The sequence below is a fragment of the Astyanax mexicanus genome, chromosome 5 (genome assembly GCF_023375975.1).
Source record: "Astyanax mexicanus isolate ESR-SI-001 chromosome 5, AstMex3_surface, whole genome shotgun sequence".
Lineage (NCBI taxonomy): Eukaryota > Metazoa > Chordata > Actinopteri > Characiformes > Acestrorhamphidae > Astyanax > Astyanax mexicanus.
In genome coordinates this window covers 37,507,008-37,528,282 of record NC_064412.1, presented here as the reverse complement: position 1 = coordinate 37,528,282, position 21,275 = coordinate 37,507,008, and the positions used below count along the sequence as shown (strand labels likewise).

Here is a 21,275-nt window from a genome sequence, read left to right as displayed (position 1 = left end):
GCTGCTGTTTGGGGTCACGCGCTAATTGCGGAGCCGCGCAGAGGGGGTTTCGGTGGGGACAGAGAGGAGCTGGACATCGTGTGTCTGTACCGAGTGGAGAGGAGCGCGCGGGAAACCCGATGCCGCCACGCGCTCAGTCTCTTTCTGTGCGTGCGCGACTATGTGTGTGTGTGTGTGTGTTTGTGTGTGGTCACGGAGATTAGAGGGTTTAAAGTGTTCACGCGCGGAAAAGGTCTCATTAACGGAGCCTCATCGGACGGACACACACACATACGACTTAGGTTTTAGGCTTCAAGTTTCTTTAATTAAGTTTAATCTTTAACTCTAATCATCAAAAAGAGCTGCTAAAAGTGCCCCCTAGAGTCACAAAAAAGACAAAAGTGATCAAGTGCTTTAGGATGCACCTTCTGGCAATAACTTGCCATACAGATAAACAAAATAGTGTTCTTAATAATTGTTTTTTTTTCTCAGCACTGCAGTGACACTGGGAGGGTGGTGTCATTTGACTTACTAAAGGTACACGGTTCCAGATGTAAATAATGAGCAGGGCTGTTAAATTTGGTGCTTTGGGTCCAATTCTCTCACACTGGTCACTGGATATTCAACATGGAATCTTATGGCAAAAATGAGCATACAAAGCATACAGTTTATTAAATAAAAGGCTAAACATACAGAAATGGTCAGGGACAGGCAAGGGCAGTAACAGTAGGGCAAAGGTAAACAACATATTAGAGTGAGCAGGCAATATGGTCATACACAGGTAATCCAAAATGTTTAGAGGGCAAAGCAAATAGGGTAGTCAAAATACAAAAGCAGGTCAGCAATGAGAATAAAATCAAACTATACAGAGCCAGGCAAAGGAGAGGTAAAATATACAAAACGGGTCGATTACAAAAAGACAAACACAAAAGAAATGCTGGGTAGAAGAGCTAGAAAACTAGGTTCAATACCGAGCAAGGGAGAAAAGGAAAACACGGTATTTATACGGGAGAACACAGGTCCTGCAATGTCAGTAACTGGGTGAGCTGTAAAGCTGAAGCCTCACTGATTCAGCATGTCTGGGAGGTTGGGCGCAGGTGTATTCTGGGAAATAGAGTCTTTCGAGTGAATACTAGAGTCTGTGGCAGGCAGACAGCATCAGAACTGACAAGAAGTTTGCCAACACCCTGAAACTGAGCTACAGCATGTCATACAGCAGTTTTTCAGGACAGGTTCCACTCGGAACAGGCCTCGTCAGGGCCGACCAAAGAAGTTATGTCCACATGTTCAGCGTCATATCCAGAGGAGTGAAAAAGTGGAAAGTCTTAGACTACACAAACGCATACAGCATTAACTTGGTCTGCATGGCTGTCATCCCAGAAAGAAGCCTCTACTGAGGTTGCTGCACACAGAAGCCCTTTAACAGTTTGTTGAAGAGAAGCATTCCAATAGCAAGGATTCCAATGTACCATGTCCTTTGGTCTGATGAGACAAATATGTCTAGCATGTGAGGTGATGCCCTGGTGAGGAGAACCAAGATAACTGTGTCTTGCTTACAGTGAAGCAAGGTGGTGGTAGTAGCATAATCTGGTCTTGCACGAGAGTTTCTGGCACTGGCAGATACATGAATGCCAACATGTACTGAGACATTCTGAAGCAGAGCATGATCCCCTCCTTTTTGAAAGTTTTCCAACATTATAACGAATTCAAAACACACATGCAACAACTGAAAAAGCAATTTTCAAGAGTTAAAGGTGATGGACTGGTCAAGTATGTTTCCAGACCCTAATTGAGCATCTGTGGGGCATCCTCAAGCGGAAGGTGGAGGAAAAGGTGTCTGACATCCACCAGCTCTGTCATATGTCATAATGGAGGAGTGGAAGAGGATTTCCGTAGGAACTAGTGAATTCCATTCCCAAGAGATGGTAGAAATGCAGCAAAATAAAACCTGGACTTAACAAAGATTACAGATTACATTCACTTCAGTTTAGTCAAAGTTTCATTTTAACTGTGTACCTTAACAGTGAACCTAACTCACTTTCCCAGCAGAAAGTTTCCGTTTTGTATTTCGTCATCTTGCATAAAGGAAAAACATAATAAAAAGCTCAGAGTTGAGACAGGCCACATGGAGAACACAACCTTTTTCACTAATCATATTTATTGTGGTATTTTGATGCAGACATTTTTAATGCAATTATGTTGAAAAGCCTTGTTCATAGACTTCTACTAAATGCACTGTGTTTGTTCTGATGTACCAGACTTTTAAACAAGCCCTCAGTCTGAAACAAATAAATCTCTGTGGGGTGGTGGGGTAAGTTTTACATTTAGCTCACACTTGTTTCACTTGTAACAGGTTAGCTGAGGTTGCCCATGTTATTGTGCTCACACAAAAAAAAACATACACTAAATGATATATTAGCAAGTTTAATAATAAAATGCCAAGACACAAACTGAGGCAACTGAAATACCTGGAGCAAATCAACAATTTCTTTTAGTAAAAGAAAAAAAAATTACAACACTTGGTAACAACAGCAGTTTATCTAGACCTTCAACTAATAAAGAAAAAAAAAACATGTTAATTGGTACCACACAAAACCTTACAGCAAAGAGCCTCTCCTCAGGCTTTGGCAAATACTGTGCTGATTTATTTTATGTGCAACCACACAACACACTTCAAACCAGAGCACTATTAGCTACTTCAGTAATGAGAACTACAGCACAGTATAGACATGAACCCTGTTTTCCATGAAATATAAAAGAATATCAAGTGTTTTCAAAACTTTAAAGACACAAATTCGGAAATTAAGGACCTTAGAGGTGCCAAAGAATGAATTTAAAATATTTTAAGTTGATACTGGATGTTTAAATGGTAGTTATCTAATGTAGTTTGGGGTGAAAAATGTCGAGATTTGATTTCACAAGCCTTTTGTGAAACCTTAGAATGAAATGCCATGACTTTACATTTTATTTTACATTTTGCCCTCATAGATGATGATGTAGTAGTAACATTTCTTAGTACATTCAGTCAGTAAACTGCAGAGTGATAATAAAAACTAACTGGACTAAATGTATTGAATGTAACAAACACATGACTTTCAAGTGTGAAAACACAGTGGTAGTTATTGTGTTTAAGATTTTTTTTGTTGGCCTGGGGTTGTTCAAATGTTGTGAGCATAAATTAGGGCTGCACAAAATATTGTTTTAGCATCGCTGTTGTAATGTGGGTATGTGCAATAGTTACATCGCAGGATGTGCAATGTAATGTAAGGTTAGTATGCCATTTGGAATAAAAGGAAAATGTATTTTACTTCAATTTTGAATATAGGGAGTGCACTATTTGTATCATGACATGTTGGATCACTGACTTCTGTTAAAATCTGGTGTTAAATCCAGTATTTTTGAATATAACAATATATATTGCAGACAAACAATCTATTGCAATGGCTTTTTTTCCAAAATCATGCAGCCTCAGTATAAATTAAATCACACTGTAATGTACCTTTAACTCTAATTTGAAATTTGAAGAATCTGAAACAGAACTAAAAAATAAACAGAATATTGGCAATTAAATAGTCTACCAGTAAGCCTTGAACAACAAGCTAAGAAACTATTAAACCACACCACAAATATCGCAATGATCCTTTAAACTTGTGGAAAGTGCAAAATAAAGTAATGACCCAAACTACTATGTCACAAGTCAATTACATAAACGGATCAATACAAGAACAATACATTCAGTAACAAAAAAAATAACAACAAAGAAAAACTAAAACAAATCCTTTGAAGATTTTCAATGGTCGATTCCATTTTCACAGAGTAATTCAGTCCTACATCTGGCTTATCTTTACATCTTTACTAAAAGCAGGCAGCAAAGAGAAGGGAGGGGATTTTGGAATGATTATATGTAACTAGCCATAAGTATGGAAGCAATCAATTATTTTTTTAAGCAGAACATATAATCCTTTTTTTTTTTAATTCTACGTAATTTAATTATGTAAAGGTAAATAAAGGTATTCATAGTTGTCTGATGTGAAATTGTGTTTTACAGACAGTCCTACTGGTGGTTTTGACTGGGCTACACAAAGGACCTTTTGAAAGAAAATATTTTAAAATGTTCCTTCAGATAAAAGTAGATAAATAGTTATTCTTAAAACGTTCTTCAAATAACTCATCTTTAAAAAATTGTATTCTTTATTTTCTAAACCTTAAAACTGCCCCAAAGTTGTCTTATAGTCTATACAGCAGTTTCCCAGGATGGAATTAGGCCTGTTGCTTCCAAACTTCTGGCCTGTAGTGCAGTGTAGTTCTAGAACTTCTATTTTACAGCAATAGCCACTCTACTCAGCCCAGATATATAAAATATACAGATTTAAGACCACTTTGTTCATGAGAGCAACGGCTGTGGTCACCTGTGTCTTCACAAAGCCATTGCTCTTTGACTGCTGGGACAGAATAAGTGTGGGTGCAGGCGGTTACATTCTGTACACATTCCTGGAGAGTGTCCAGCCAGCGGGAAGAGAAAAAGCACACCTGTGCAGTGTGTGTATGCGTGTGTGTGCCAGGCAGCAGAGTGGGCGCTCGAGTGGGCGCTACCAGTGGGCACTCAGGGGGTAGCGGAGCTGAAGCCAGAGCAGGCATGGAGAGAGAGAGAGGGGCGGGAGAGGTCCGTAGCACTACACCCTCACTTCAAACACACGGAGAACACCTTAATCAACGCGTCCCTGGATTAAAACAAACACAAAACCAGTAAACAAACAGCCTCGGCCAAAAGCAGAAGTGTGAAAAGTCTGTTTTGGACACTCGAGCAGAGCCATGAGCGAATGGAACCTCTGACCCGAGGCCCATCTGAATGTGAAGCAGCAAAATCAGTTTAAACATGTTTATCACTGCAGAGCACTGTGGCACAGCTCAAATACTTTGCTATGCTGCACAAATATGCACACTGTTTATGTATTTTAAAATATTACCGAATGCCTTACTAAAAATATTTGTAATAATTGAATCTAAGTGCATTTCTAAAATGATACCTAAAAATGAAGTTTGTTGTCTGTTCTCTACATTGTGAAAACATTTAATAAATGAACAAAACAATATACACGAATACATAATTTCACACAGCAAATTATTTACATTAACCTGCATTAAAATAACTCTTCCACATGCTCTGTGCAATTACACATTCTGACCACCAGACTGACTCTTTTAAATATTTTAATTTAAATGTCTTTGTAATTGGATATTTAAAAAAACTCACCTTGCAAATGGAATATATGATAAGCCATACCTATGAAAGAAAATATTTAAAGTTTAGATTATTTATAAACAGACAGACAGAAAGACAGGCAGATAGATTCCACTGGTAGAGGGTTATTTATTGTTTTGCTAAAAATCAAGGGTTTTTACTTAATCTTGCTTTTGTTTAAATAATTGTCTCTTCTGTCCAGGAAATTGTCAATTTTCTACTAGATTATAAAGCATTGCTGTAAGGATCTGACTGCATTCAGAAAGGTCAGAATGTTGAATGGTCACCACTCCATCTGAACACAAAAACTACTGTACACACAAAGGGAGCTGTGGCCACAAACTTCTAATGTTTCTGCTTCATTGTTCAACATTTTCTCTTCTTGTAAATTTTCTCCAGGAGCATAATGGAAAAAAACATATTGCTTGTGTCTTGCACACAGTCATAGTATGTGACTAAACATTTTCTGAATAATACATTTTTTTATGATTAAAGTTTCTAAATGTGAGAGAGTGTCAGACTTTTGGATACCGTGTACATAAACACTAGACACTACCTCTGGAGTAGGTTTTGCACTGTAAAGCAGGAGTTCTCATTGGTTATTACTTAAACTATCAGCAAAAATATCAGTACAGTACAACATAAGTGGGTACCAAACATAGTGATGTGATATAGAAGGGTATCTGCAGATTTTAAATTTAATTAAATATAAGTTTTTTTAGACTGACAAACCAATATTTCAAACAAATATAAATTAACATGTTTACACACTCACAGCATCTGCAGATAGCCTATATTGTTTTTTATACTATACTACATGCATATTATGGTTATTTGGAACCTTCGTTATTTTGCTTCTGTATAATTTATTCATCGTATAACTAAACCAAGACTGGCATATGTAAAGATTAATTCTTTCCGAGAATGCACTTAATGAATTATGTTCTTAAAAAATGACTGCATAATGTAACCCTGCTGTGGAACAGAGAGCCGCAGAGGAGATCAAAGGCTACAGCATTAGCCAGCATTAGATGTGAGGCTGCAGCTCTGACCCACACATAAATGAACCTGGCGGCGAGCGAGGGACATAATTGGGTTGTTTTTTTTATATAAAATTAGCTTTTCATTTTCCCAACTGTTGCCAACAAAGAGAACGCCGGTGTCTGTGCTACTCTGTGTGTGGGTCAACAGTCAGGAAAATACGACACATTTATGTTTAACATTTTTATTGACCCAACAGGTGTGATCTGGACCTGAAGTTGGTGGTCACTTACCAAGTAAAGGCCAAAAATTGTAGGATGCAGAACAGCAGGGCAAGACCTTTGTTCTTCCACTGATGAAGGGACAAAATGTGGCACAACTTCAATATTTTCACAAGTAATAATACATCAAATAATGAAGCTGTTATAAATTATTATATTTGAAAGACAGTTGAAAAAAACAGCTGTGTTTTTATTATTTACTTTGCATAATTAGAGTTTATATATGAATAGAAAAAAGTCTACATAAACTATAAGCCTGGATTAAATTTAGTCTTGTACTAAATTCCATTGCCAAAGGCACTACTGCAAATGTTTTAAATTAGGGATTAGCCATATTCATGGTCTTAAACCCAAGACAAATATAATGTACTTGTTCTTACAGTACATTTTGTATAACACTGCTATCACACAAAAATATACGAGGCAGTTTCCAAGATAGGGACTAAGTCTAAGACTTAGGCTACATAGCATTTTATAAACATGGAATTCTATTGAAAATAAATAATCTCTGACTGGGAAACTTATTCTATATATCCAGAATGGCAACTTTATTAAAGAACTAAAAAAACCTTCATTCTAAATGGAAGAGACTGTGAATTAATTAATTAAATCATTTCCAATTTATTTTGAAGCTTTGCCATTGGTCCAATCACTATAAAATGTTGACATATTGTGAAAAACAACAGATTCAAATGATTTAAAAAAAGGGGGTATTTGTATTACAGAAACACTATACACATTGATGCAAACTGCTATTTAAACCACAGCAGAAACCAAATAATTAACCTAAACACTTAAATGAACAAAAGTTGTCAGTTGTCTCTGCTAAGAACCTATTAAGAATAATTCAATTTGTTTGCAGAGCTTATTGAATGTAATTACCACACAATAATCATTAGACTGTAATAATCAGAAAATTTAGGAGCACAATATTAATTGTAACAGCTCTAATAACATGTATTAGTACATGAGAGAAAAGTGTATAATTGATAAGAGCAGAAAAACTTACCCAAAATGCAGCGCAAAGTGTCAACACAAGACACGTCTGCAAGAGAATAATTAACAAATACGTTTTAGAACACACTTATAGTATAGAAGTATTTGCTTTCAGACTGACAGTGCACATGTATGTTTGTGTGCATGCGTGTGTTTGTGTGTCTGTGCATGTGTGTGTGTGTGTGTGCGCTCTCACTATCATGATGGCTGTTGCGAGTGCTCTGGTTTTGTCACACATCCTCTTTACTTGCTTCAAGGGGCCCATCAAGAACATTGTGCTGCAACACACACAATATGCCATGGGATTATTAATACTGTAATATGATAATACAGCGCACACAAAAACACACAGCTGATGGTGGCACCCAACCCTGTGGACACGCCCTATCCTAGTTCCATTGTTTAACTCTAGTGCAGTGATAAAGTTAACGACACTCACCTTAAGAGTGAGGCAATGTTTCCAAATGTGTAGAACACAGCGAACAATATGAGACCTGATTTAGGAACCCATAGCAAACACGTTCCCTGTGGAGAAAAAACAAAGAGAAAGTAAACCCTTCCATATTTTAAGGCTTATTACTTATTACTAATTACATAGTAAAGAGTATTAAGTAATTTAGTAACTACAGGACTTCTGAGCAAACTGACTGGGGCTATTATTCAGTTATAGAAGTATGTAATAGGGGTGAATTATATGGACAGAAACGCATAAAATATTGATGTGAAACGCAATATATCTTAAATTTGTTTAAACTCCTTAAAGGTTTTTCAGCACTTTCAGCAGAATGGAAACTGTGCAGAAACGTAACCATCTTTGCCCGTCACTTTGTTACAATGAATTGATTGCTGGGCAAATATTTAAATAACACTAAAACAGTCAGGCTGATGAAGAATGTAAAGAGTTTGGGTATACAATTAAATATATATAATATAATGTTACTGGTTGATTCAGCAGTTCACACAGCCCAAACAAAAATCAAAATATTAAAACGTCTTGTTTCAGATATTAGAAACATAATGTCTAAATTTATAAGAGTTAGGGCTGGTATTACTGGTATCATTTTTGAGTAAATTGCCTTGTCATAGGTGTGGTCTCTCTATCTCTCTCTCTCTTGCAGACGTTTCTTTTACATTTATTTTTAAAGAAGTCAAAACTGTGCAGTGCAATAAAACCAATTTAAATGTAAAGTTTAATTCACTACCTTGTTCCTTAAAAGCAGCTTTTACACTGAACAAGGTGCAAAAAAATAAACTCCTTATATTTTAGTTGAAGAAAAGTGTAAAATAAGAAAATCTATGGCATATAAAACAGTTCTTTATAGGACGCTGACAGAAGCACAAGCCTGTCTACTGAGCTTCCATCTGGCAGCTTCTAAATGAACAGATTTACAATCTTGATCATGCCCTTTTGGAAACTGCATTAAAACAGTAATTCCATTAATTTAATTAATTCAATTAATCTCGCAGCACTAATTGGGACATGGTGAAACAATCTAGGACAGGCCTAAAGCAATAAAACATTTTTTGAAACTACATAATCTCATTTTACTTCTTTAGAAATGGGTCAATTGTTAGAATTGTTTTAATCAAGAAAACGTTAAAACTGTCCCAATCACACTATATTCACTCCATTGGTGGTTCTAGATGCATGGCCACAGGGGGTAAAATCTGATTTGACCCCTAAATTGCCCCTGTCCAAAATATATTTGCAACATATGCTGTTTCTTCCATTTTGATTGCCTATTTTTTTTTTTTTTTTAACTTTTGAGATACAATTAATTCATTAACACACAGAATTTACTGTGTAAGCTTTTTAAGTTACATTTAAGTGTTTAAACATGGGGTGAGAGATAAAATATCACGTGCCCTCTCTATGATTATTGTGGCCCCTGATGCACCCTGTAGCTCACCTAATGTTCATACTTAGTCAGTCTGTTTTGTTTGCAGTAACTGCAGCAGAACCTTCCAGGTTAATTTCCGTTAACCGTCAACGGAAAAAGAGCTTTATTTCTGAAGTGTTTGTGTTGTTCGTGTTTGCGACCAAAACACTTGCACAGAAATCATGTCGTACACTGGGGAGCTCTGGAGTCGTGAGTAGGGACGTGTGAGATGGACTGGAAGGATGAATCTCACCAGAACTGAGCAGAGCACTCCCAGGGCGAAGCAGGCGATGAAGGCTTTGACTCGGGTCCCCCAGCCCAGCGTGGTCGCGTCACTCGCCGCCTGGAGAGAAACAACAACGACAACAGCGGCGGCAGGGCGTTATAACGACTATATAACAACCCAACAAACACTTATTGCACAAACCCAGGCCTCACCCAGCCGCTCTGAGCTCTATAAACTAAGTAACGCGGCGCTATAGCTCGCTCTGAGAGAGAGAGAGGGAGAGAGAGAGGGAGAGGGAAAGAGAGAATAGCCGGTGATAGTTAGGCAGTTTAAGCTACAGTGACTTAACTGTTACTGAGAAAGAGAGAGTAACTTAGCTGCTTAAGAGTCATCAGTTTAAGCTACAGTACTGAGAGAGAGTCCTAGTATACTATAAATTCTGTGTGTAAGTGTGTGTATGTGTGTGTGTGAGTGTGTGTGTGTATGTGTGTGTGAGAGTAGCTGGTTTTAGTTAGCAGTTTAAGCTCCAGTACTGAGGGAGATCCGTAGTACAGTAAGTTCGTTCACCTGCAGCACGTTCAGGTCGTCGGTGCCGTTGTCCTGCCCGCTCAGAACTTTCTTTAACTTGTCCATGGGTGCAGCGATAAGAGCGATAAAAGCTATTTAAACAAGTAAAAACTACAAAACGCGCTTTTAGCTTCGCCAAAACGCCGCCTGTATCGATTCGCTCTTTTCCTGTTTCAATGTACAACAGGTGAATGTGATAACTTCCGCCAGTAGCCACGGCCAACGTGCAGGGCGACGTCACAGCGCACGTGGGGCGAAATGTTGTATTTAAAAACAAAAATATAAAATATATAAGTAAATAAATTTTAGCTTAGGTAGAATCTACAATTAAAAAAACACCAAGAAAGACTACCATCACAAATAATACTAAAAATATAAATTGTAATCATTTATTTATTTTACTTTTTAAATATTTATTGTTAATATGATATATGAACCACGACTGTGTTAGAATTTTATTTTTTTCACAATGTATTACACAACGTAATTATGCAATTTTTTTATTTATAAACATTATTTTTAATATATACAGCTCTGGAAAAAAATAAGAGACCACTTAAAAATGATGAGATTGTTCCTAATTAAAAACCTCTGAAATATAATCAAGAGGAAGATGGATAATCACAGCCATCAAACCAAAATGAACTACTTGAATTTTGCACCAAAAGTGGCATAAAGTTATCCAAAAGCAGTGTGTAAAACTGGTGGAGGAGAACATGCCAAGATGCATTGAAACTGCCAAAAAATGATTTCTGAACTTAACTTCTTCTTAACTTCTTAACTTGTTTTCTTTGAATTCTCTCATTTTCTTATTTGGAATTTGGGAATAGTCTGTAGTTTATAGAATAAAACAACAATGTTCCTTTTACTCAAACATGTACTTATAAATAGCAAAATCAGATTCAGAAACTGCAGTGGTCTCTTAATCTTTTTCAGAGCTGTATATATTGGTTTTCTTAAAACTGAAAACTATTCTGAGCAGTATGAACAAATAAGCCAGGCCTATGTCATTGAGGGGAGAATAAACAGAATAACATTACACCCATGTGATAGACTGTGTATATTCATGCAGCCAGAATAACAAAACCCCTGCCTAATATTATTATGTTGTCTTCCCTTATACAACTAAATCAGCTCTAGTCTATCATGGTGGAATGGTGGACTACACAAGACTTCTAAAGGTATATTTAAGTATAAGTAAGTGTTTCTCAATTTTGGCCCTGGTGCATTCCTTCCTTGCACATCTGAATAAGCATTTTCATTAGCTGATTAGTTTGGTCAGGTGTGTTTGAAGCAGAGAACGCAGTAAATGTGCAAGGAAGGATGCTCCTGAACCACATTTAAGAAACACTGCTTTACAGGCCTTGGCTGGTATACAGGCTTGTTGTACAGGTGATACAAAGCCCCTTTTCTCTGCAGTAAAAAAGTTATTTATATTCTGAAAACTTAGAGGGCTTTGGAGACTCCTACAGGACACTTGGAGAAACAGCCTATCCACTCTTTACTCTCCACTCCGCTGTCTATCCACTTATTAATTATAGATCAGTAAGCGGAATCAACTCAAATTCTGTAGGTTTGAAACTATACATAAAACCTGACAACCATAATAAAAATGAAAGGTTTGGACAACAGGAAACGTTTGATAAATAAAAAGCTTACTTTTGTTTTTAAAATTTATTGATCTTATTTCAGAAACTCATGAACAACTGGATTAAACATTTTATGCATACAATCATACAAGAAACAACGTAGAAAAACAAACTGTTCCATATGATGGATTAAATTCAAACGATTTGCAATAGAAGATAATGGAACTGGCTATAAAATGTTATGGTCTGATTTCTGGTTCATGAGTTAGTCAATATTTTATTTGTGATTTTGCATCTCTGATCTGCATCATTTTCACTACTATAGGCTACTAAATTCCAAAGTAATCCCATTACAACAGGAAGATGCAGAAATATCCACATGTGTACTGGACAGTCAGTGATCGGCACAAACACTAGTGTGTAAAAGTAATCAAAAGTTGACAAAGTTTCTTTAAAATCCAAATTTCTCCATGTCTATGAAATCTCAGATGGGTAAAAAAATTCAGTGACTGTGATGGATCAGGGCACTTTGACGCGAGTGGATGTCCAGTACAGAGGTTCTGGCATGGCCACTTGTTTGCGACACGTAGGGCAGGTCTGCTTTGTCCACAGCCATTCCTCTATGCACTGAAACACAGAAAACACAATGCACTCAGTACTTCTTATAGAACATTTTGTACAAGTCTATATGAAAATTAAACAACAAAGATTAAAGGTCTCATTCTATTGTTTTTTTCATCCATTTTAAAAAGTCTAGTTGTATGATAGGATCTGGGCTCTTGCTCATGAATATTCATACAGACATATCGCCTCTGATTGGCTAACAGCACTGTGAGGCAGCGAGACAGTCTGAAATGTTTTAAAATAAAGACATTTTTACACTAACAACAGTCTAATGCCCTGCTAAGTACAGTTCAGCCATTGACCTAGTCTTAGAGTCTCTGTAAAATGCAAAATCTATTTTTACTTGATTTTTACTTTTAACTAGTGTAAACAGAACTATTTAAAAAATATACCTACTTATCTCAGTTGTACTTAGTGGTGTTCCACAAACAAATTCTAACCATTTGTTTCTTAGCTCTGAATTACTGGGCAAAGCATATAACACTGATGTGTTATTTGCACAAATAAAACAGGAACTAACGGCCATGCTGTTCCTAGAGCTGTTAGCTCCTGTCTGACGAGACAACGTCGCTGCAGCTCTGCCTGTAGGCGGTCACAAGCCAAGGTGGGGGAGGCCATGAATACTAATTCACGGGTTGACGTAGACATGGGTGTTTTTTTCCTGATCAACTCGTTTTTTCTGAATGTTTTCTTTTACTAGCTACTGCAGACAATGGAGGCTGAGGAACAGTTTCATATTGTCCTCCTATTGTGCTTTACAAAGAACAAGAAAAAGAGTTAAAAATTGTAATTCTGCTGAAGTGTAGCATAATACAGGAGTTTTAGTTTAGTTCTACAAAACAGAGTCTCAAGACTGGAGCATTAATAGCATTACCCGCTAACAGCGCTAGCTCTTTTGCCTTTCAGAGGTGAGTATTATCGGCCTGTACCCTGCTGCTAACCCCGGCTAGCACTGCTGGATCAGCATTAGCATTATCCACTTAACGTGCTAAGAGCAAGCACTTTAACGTTCATAGGTGGGTATTATCAGCCCTGTAGTCTGCGCATTTACCAAGTTAAAACAAGCTATGTGGGATAAACCACTAGCTGATATCGCCCAGGCTTTACTGGAACATTCAGGATTCCATATTGTAGTTAGCGCTAGTGGAAATCTGCAAATCTAAGCTTACAGTAAATAACTCACCCATAACTCACCCAAATAAACAGTTTTCAGAAGAGAAATCTTTGTAGATTAATGTTCACCGCTCATTTGATATTAAAAGAAAATGTTGTTTTTTAAGAATTGCAGTTTAAAAGAGACCTGCTGAATTAGAGGGAAAACATGGCAACACCCATGTTCTTTACTAGTGTAATGTGGTGATGTAAGGCTTGGATGGAGCTGCTTAACTATGAAAACCCATTCCATGAATCTCACTATGCTCTACTGTTGCTGAGCTAATCTTTAGACCACATTAAGTTTGGAGGTCTGTAGTGATTGGCACTGCAGAAAGTTGGTGACCTCTGCACACTATGTGCCTTAGCATCTGCTGAACCTGCTCTGTCATTTTACATTGACAGTGTGAGAAGCTTTCCTTCCCAGTCGCTTTCACTGTATTATAATATCACTGACAGTTGACTGAGGAAAATATGTAGGAGTGAGGAAATTTCACGACTGGACTTGTTGCACAAGTGCTGCATCCTATCAGGATACCACCCTGGAATTCACTGAGCTTCTGTAGAAGCAGTCTGCATGCGTGTTTGGTTTCATACACCTGTGGCCATGGAGATGACTGGATCCTAAGTTTTGTAGTGAATATTTTTGGAAATATAGCAAATAAATTTGCGGGCACTAAGATGCTTATTTGTTTAAAAAATTGTTTGTCTTGCCCAATTCATCAGACTTTGTTAAAGGCAGTAACAAAAAGCTTCCCAGTCTGCCACAATAATTCTCACCTGCTGTGCCCATGTCAGTTGTAACCATTTTACTTATGTTGCTTATTAATTTTGACAAACAATAAATGCTGGGAGCAAACAAATCTATGATTTTTACTTAAATATAAATGATTTAAAATAAAACAGTTCTCAGTACCCAGCTGTTGCAATCTATTTGACTGAAATAGAGAAGAAAAAAAAACGAGTCAATGGATAAAAATTAACCTATATTAAACACCACCACTAGAATATGGATCAATGAGCTACAGTAAAACAGCTACACTTTATCTTCACTGCCCCTCACCCAACTCAAACCATTTTGTTATTGCAAAATAAAAGTTATACATAAATGAATTGTAACATGGAAGTTAACAGACGCAGGAAGCTTTTCAGTCTGTTACCTCAGTGTGGAAACTGTGTGAGCAGTGCAGCTCTCTGATGGATCCTCCTCCTTTGCGTAGATCATCATGGCAAATTAGACACAGACTGTCTGCATCACTCTGTAAGACAAAGCATCACATGATCAGTTACCTCACACTCAAGTATATAGTTTTAACTATTTAAATCATATTTTGTTCTTTATATCATATAAAATTATTTTTAAACATATGTATATGAATATATCATGATATATGGACAGATAATACATCAGGTGCCATATTCACAAAAGCTTTCCTAAGAAGAAACTTGCAAAAGATCTTAAGATAAAAACTAAGAAAGTTCTAAGAAAGTCTTAATTATTTTTTAAAGTTCCCCTTAAGATACTCTTAGGACATAGCATTCTGCATTTCACAGTTTCTCATAAAAATGCAATAATAATAATAATTTTATTATTAATTATTATTATTATATAATTATTATTAACAGGTCGTGCTATAAATGGTGAATTGAGATATTGCACATAGAGCACTAGAGCAGTAATAAGTATATTAAAGACAGTTTATTGAACAAAGAAAATTATATATATATATATATATATATATATATATATATATATATATATATATATATATATATATACCTTTTAGAATTTAGATGCTCTTAATCATAGTGATTTACAAAAAAGCGCTTAGCCATTCTCTTGGACATATCTAATACTAGTATGGATAGACCTCCAATTCTCAAAATATTGAGCTCAAATACTATCAGAAATTAGCCACACAAACCCTAATGCTAGTGATACAATTCCTAATGTCAGAATGCCAGAGATTACTAATCAAAAGAGTTAAAGGAACAATCAGTAATAAATGCCAGCATATATGGAAAATGGCTAAAGAGTGTTAACCTAACTGCGTGCTGTTGTGTTCTATACCTGTCAACCCTGACTGTGGAAATAATATTAGGGAAATGGCAGTTTCGGAAGGTTCGGAGACCACAACCCATACAGATTACCATGGCGTACCACACAGTTCAAATAACTAATATTTCTGCTGATAAGAAAGAGTAGCTAGTGCTTAAACTTAGCATTTCCTTAATATCTGATGATGCACCCTGATCATGTTATGAGTTACTACAGAATATACAATCCTTAATTGTCCTTTAATTAAATGGTCCATTAATGTACATACTTTGCTGAGTATAATTCTGTGTTTTTGAGTATGTAGTTTTGTTCGTTTTGTTAATTTATGGAATACTTTCAAAATATTGAAAGCAATTAAATCCAACAAACCTACTAGATCAGTCTGTTTTAGAATGCATATATTAGATATTGCAGGGACGATTTACAATGTTTCCTCACTCTCACAACTGCATGCATTAGGGGTTATCGGTTGAGCTTATAATCAGGATTATAGTTAAATTGTTTTCGCCCATTAACCTTAAACTGTGCATGAATTATGACCAAAAAGCCCACGTCTGAAAGTCATTTAGGATAATCATGCAAAGCATTCACTCGCTGACAAAATATGTCTGTTTACACTTGAAATTATTCTCTGCCAAAAAAGCAGAAAATGGGGTACAAACTAAGTCCATTTTACTACAAATGTTGCATGAGTGGTTTAGCTACGATAAAAGCTGGCATAATAAAATCATATTTTTCAGTGACTGTCCATTTAAAATGCAGTCTGTGTTAACATTTTGGACAATGGCATTTGGCAAATGGTAGTTAACAGAAGTGGAAGAGGACATGTAGAGGTCTGGAAGATCAGAAAAAATCTGGGAAAACCAGCCAGAATATTATGATGTTTCTACACTTCACTGGTCATACAGGATATGTAGTTCTATAGTTACAGACTGTATTCCTTCTGTTTCTCTGCATACTTTATTATTCTACTTTCTCCCTGTTCTTCAGGGGTCAGAACCCAACAGAGCAGCTATTTTCTTGAGTGCTGGGTCATTCTCAGCAATGCAGTGACACTGGCATGGTGGTGTATGAGGTGTTAGTGTGTGTTGTGCCGGTATAAGTGAATAAGAGAGTCCACTCTATTGGCTTCACTATCTATCTGCTGAATATTGTAGTTGTAAAGTCAGAGACAAAAGCTCATTATTTGCTGCAATGGACGCTGCCCACAGGACTGGATATTTCTTGGTTGGTGGATTATTCTCACAACAGAAGTAACATTGAGGTGCTTAAATACTCCAGTCTGATCCACTCATACCAGCAAAACACACACTAAAACACCACCACCATGCCAGACCAGTGTCACTGCAGTGCTGAGAATGACCCACTAACCAAATAACACTAGTTGCTCTGTGGTGGTTCTGTGAATTGGACTGGTACATCTCTTTTTAATAACTGAAAAATAACCTTAAAATCTAGGGAATCCAGAATAAAATTAGGCTTACAAGTGACATGACATTGCGGCTCCTGAACCGCGCCTTTCTCTCAGGTGGCTCCAGAACCTCAGGTATGGTCGGGATGGTACTGGGTCGTCTTTTATACACACGTCTGTCTTCATCCTCTTCGCCGAAATGGTCATGGTGCTCACTGCCGTCTAACCTGTGTCTAAGGTGGGCTGGGGCAGGAGCCATGGTGGCTGTGTGCAGACGGGTCAGATGGGTCAGGTGGGTCAAGTGCATCACGCTCAGCTGAGCCTTAGAGAGACAGGAAAATGTCAGGGTTTAGTACATTACTTGTAGGCATATGGAGAAATTAACATTTATTAATAATGGTGGCCCAATATGTTTTATTTATATTTTAAAAATGAACAAAGACAAGCCCAAATATTTCTTATACTTTGACTTCTGAAGATATCCTGTGGAATCTGACACCAAGATGTTATTATTATATTAGCACCCTGGATCGCTGTATGCTGCTATGTCTCAGGCAGATATTTAAATGATTACAGGTATAGTCTGATTAGACACTGGGTCTTGCCACAAGAGGGCATAAAATTGCTACCCCCACTCCCAGTTAAAACGCTTCTCAGAATCTACTTTTGGATAGAGTAATGTCCAAAAACTAGCAAGGGTCAAACTTAAACAGAAGGGCTAAGCTAAAGCATTAGTCAGTAAACAAAAAGCAGAGGTTATACACAAAAGGCAAAGAAGATAAAGAGAACACAAGGTAAAAGAGATAGAAAGTAGATTTATACTTTAATACTGGGCACAGAGAAAAGGAAATGAGGGGTATTTATACAGGGAAACAGAGGTGAGAACAGTCAGACTTATTAGTATGAAGGAGAGTTTGTGTGACGCAATGGCACGTGACTGGGAGAGACCAGGGAGAGAGCACAGCAGAATTCTGGGTACTGTAGTTCTGTGTCAATGAAAAGTTCATGGCAGGCAGACAGGAAGTGGCTGGCCTGACAGTGAATGCAAGCTCCAGCGGACCAATCATAGCTGCGGCTATCTGCATTGCGCTACACAGTGTAGTGCTTCAAGCCTGCATTTAGCTCTATCCGGATGTGATTAGTTTTCGTAGGAGGACATCTGTGAAAAATATTTCTCACTTTTTTTCAGTGATAAAACTCTTGTATCTGGACTGCACTTGAAAAACAGGAGTATTAGTGAGTTTTTTTGCTTTCTCGGTCACATGACATCGCATTCAGTAGCTCCTCCATTTCCACTCGCTGTTGTGTTTACGTGGATCTCCGTGGAAACGTGCACCCAAGGTGTATTTACGGTGTGTGGCAGTGAACAAATAATTATTTTATTAAACGCAAGGTGACGAAACTCAGAGATGTGCGTCCGGACAGGACTAAAATTACCATGGACCATGGAGGTCATCGAAAAACAGTAGGTAATTCAGCCTGTAATTTTGTACGTGGTCATTCCAGATGGAAATAAAATCGCAGAGGACCCTTCATAAAAGAGAATATTATTAGTGTTTATGCTGTGGCACCAAACACTTCCCCAACTGCTGGTGTAATGATCTGGGAAGCCATTGCATATGACAGTCGGTGACCCCTAGTAGGTATATGAAGAAGACTACCAGCTGGCATTTTTTCAGCAGGATTATGCTCACCCACAAACAGTAAGGCTTTTACAGATATGTCTTCTCCAGAGTGCAACACTTCCTTGGCCTGTCCAGTTTTTCACCAATTAGGGATGTATGGTACGAGCTCAGAGTAATTGTAATTTTTTTAAGGATCACTTTGTATAACAAAGAATAATTGAGAGAAAATAGTGCATAATTTTTTTGTTTATTTATCTTAAATTTATTTTTGTTAAATTACAGAAGTACAGATTGATCACAGCACGGGCTGATCTGAAACTATGATTGTCAAGATGCTCGCAGTCCACAGTAAAACACATTGTTTTGCATCCTACTGTGACGCAATAATACATACACCTGTGTTGCAATTACAGTTAACAAAGTGTTTATAGGTGTGTTATAAAGAATTATGGCCACTGGGCCAAAGCTGGTGATGATGTAATGATGCTACATGTAGGTGCTTCTAATACTGAGGTCAATATAGGCTATTCCTGGAAAACATGCACACAGACACACACACAGACACTACAATCTTTTTACAGCCTATAAGACCTATATTGTTTGTCTTGTGGCATTTCTGTCCATTTTAAGCATTTTTAGCACTATAAAAGAGATAACTTAGAAAAAGTGTAAAAACTTTGTAAAGAAGCACAGAGTGTCTAATAAAGGTGTTCTATTGATGGGAGACAAAAACAATTCTAAGGCACTCTTTTAGGATTAAACAGCTTTTGTAATATAATGACTATTGTCAAATAATTGAAGACTCAGCAAAATATATATATATATATATAACATATATATAAATAATATAGAAATGTATGTAAAATAATCTGAGAGAGGCACTATACATAGATCCTATATAAAGGATACATACTACTACAATTATTACATAAATCCTAAAAATAAAACTTTTAAAAATATTGTTAAACTCTAAGCACCCACACTTTAACACCGTACTCTAATTACAACATAACTTCCATATTAGTTTTACAGTAATTACTTAATAATTTTTAGCAGAAACATACTGCTATGTTTTAATTTAAACATGCTTCTGCTGTTAAAAAAGAGAACTTTGAAAAGATTATATTCCTTTTTGGAGTCATTTTGGAGAGCATTTCTACTGGACCATTAATCTTGAAATTTGGACCCAATGTATAGAACATTCACGCAAAAAAGTGAAATACATAATTCATATAGATAAGGCTTTGTAAGACAGTGACCGTATGATCAGAATGTTGCTGACCGGACATGGAAGAGAGGCCCTACGTTTGGCCAATAGTTGGCCCGGCCTGGGAATATCCAAGCTCCTCTTCCTCGCCGCCTCCTCTTCCTCTTCTTCTTCTTCCTCCTCATCCAGCTCCTCTGGGCTTTCTGGCTCTTCATCGTCAGCAGGCCAGGCTGTGAAGATCTCTTCCTCTTCTTCCTCCTTCTCCATGACTTGTCTGGGAATCCCCAGGCCTGTGGAACCGTGGAACAGGGTTCTGAGGTAGGAGGTGCTAAAGGTGATAGAAGGTAGCTCCAGGTAGCGCAGGGCAGGTAACTGGGTCCACCTGCTTCTGACCAGTCCTGGTTGTGCTGATTAAGCCTCTGTAATGAGATCCCTCAGCTGCTGCTCCTCAGCCATCTGTCTGCTCCTGCAACACCGAATCAAGTGACTGCCTGCCAATCCCTAACTAATCTTTTTATTATTGGAGAGAGAGAGAGAGAGAGAGAAAGAGAGAAAGGTGGGGAGGTGACAGTGAGACAGATGGGGGAGGGAGAGAAGGCCTGAGAAGGCCCTAAATCCCTCTGGAAGCATCCAGTTCAGGGAACATCCAGAAGTACCAACTTCAACCCAAACAATATACAGCTCTGGAACAAAAAAGGCCACTTCAAAATGATCAGTTTCTCTGATTTTACTATTCATAGGTATATACTTAAAATGAACATTGTTGTTTTTATTCTATAAACAACTGACAACATTTCTCCCAAGTTACAAATACAACAAGTATTGTCATTTAAGAGCATTTATTTGCAGAAAATCAGAAATGGCCAACATAATGAAAAAGGTACAGTGCTTTCAAACCTTAAATAATGCAAATAAAACAGGTTCATATTCATTTTAAAACAAACATGCTGATGCTTTAAGAGTTAAGAAATCAATATTTGGTGGAGTTACCCTGATTTTTAATCACAGCTGTCATGCATCTAGGCATGCTCTCCTCAAGTCTTTCACACTACTTTTGGGTGACCTTATTCCACTCCTGGCACGAAAAGCAATCAGTTCAGCTTTGTTTGATGGGTTGTGATCATCCAGCTTCCTCTTGATTACATTCCAGAGGCTTTCAATCAGGTCTGTAGATTGACCGTCAACGTATTTGAATATCAGTCAGCAAACGCAGAATGACATCAAGTGATCTATAAAAAGAATGGCAAATGGCTGCTGGGGTGAAGTGCATGGAAAGAACAGTTCGAAACAATCGCTTAGAGGCAGGACGTAAGATAGAAAAAGGACCTTCTTCAATGAGAAGCAAAAAAGTTTGCAAAATATCATAATATTTGAACTATAGAGGACTAGAGTAAGGTCATCTTCTCCAATGAGATCAAATTTTCGTCTTCTCCGATCAAATTTTCAGCTTTGCTCA

The 21,275-nt window shown here is 37.3% G+C and overlaps 2 protein-coding genes across 2 annotated transcripts; both read right to left on the bottom strand.

The window, feature by feature from the left end:
• Positions 1–626: 626 nt before the first annotated feature.
• Positions 627–10,370, bottom strand: sft2d2b (SFT2 domain containing 2b). The gene is made up of 8 exons (XM_007243193.4): positions 10,153–10,370; positions 9,613–9,702; positions 7,919–8,004; positions 7,676–7,757; positions 7,493–7,528; positions 6,496–6,554; positions 5,234–5,263; positions 627–4,700 (listed from the first exon to the last, which is right to left on the bottom strand). Exons 1-8 carry the CDS (start codon positions 10,216–10,218, stop codon positions 4,661–4,663), a joined length of 489 nt encoding a protein of 162 aa, XP_007243255.2. The 5' UTR covers positions 10,219–10,370; the 3' UTR covers positions 627–4,660.
• Positions 10,371–11,833: 1,463 nt separating this feature from the next.
• si:ch211-207l14.1 (uncharacterized) lies at positions 11,834–20,230 on the bottom strand. The gene is made up of 4 exons (XM_022673447.2): positions 19,895–20,230; positions 17,061–17,309; positions 14,678–14,776; positions 11,834–12,368 (listed from the first exon to the last, which is right to left on the bottom strand). The coding sequence occupies exons 1-4, from the start codon at positions 20,084–20,086 to the stop codon at positions 12,261–12,263; spliced, it is 648 nt and encodes a 215-aa protein (XP_022529168.1). The 5' UTR covers positions 20,087–20,230; the 3' UTR covers positions 11,834–12,260.
• Between the last annotated feature and the right edge of the window lie 1,045 nt (positions 20,231–21,275).

Coding starts and splice junctions, on each gene's coding strand:
- sft2d2b (XM_007243193.4), bottom strand. CDS start 10,218: ATGGACAAGTTAAAGAAAGTTCTGAGCGGGCAGGACAACGGCACCGAC. Junction 9,703..10,152: donor ACGACCTGAACGTGCTGCAG/GTGAACGAACTT, acceptor GTTTCTCTCCAG/GCGGCGAGTGACGCGACCAC. Junction 6,555..7,492: donor CACTTTGCGCTGCATTTTGG/GTAAGTTTTTCT, acceptor TCCCTTCATCAG/TGGAAGAACAAAGGTCTTGC.
- si:ch211-207l14.1 (XM_022673447.2), bottom strand. CDS start 20,086: ATGGAGAAGGAGGAAGAAGAGGAAGAGATCTTCACAGCCTGGCCTGCT. Junction 14,777..17,060: donor GCCGCAATGTCATGTCACTT/GTAAGCCTAATT, acceptor TTTGTCTTACAG/AGTGATGCAGACAGTCTGTG. Junction 12,369..14,677: donor CACACAGTTTCCACACTGAG/GTAACAGACTGA, acceptor TCTGTGTTTCAG/TGCATAGAGGAATGGCTGTG.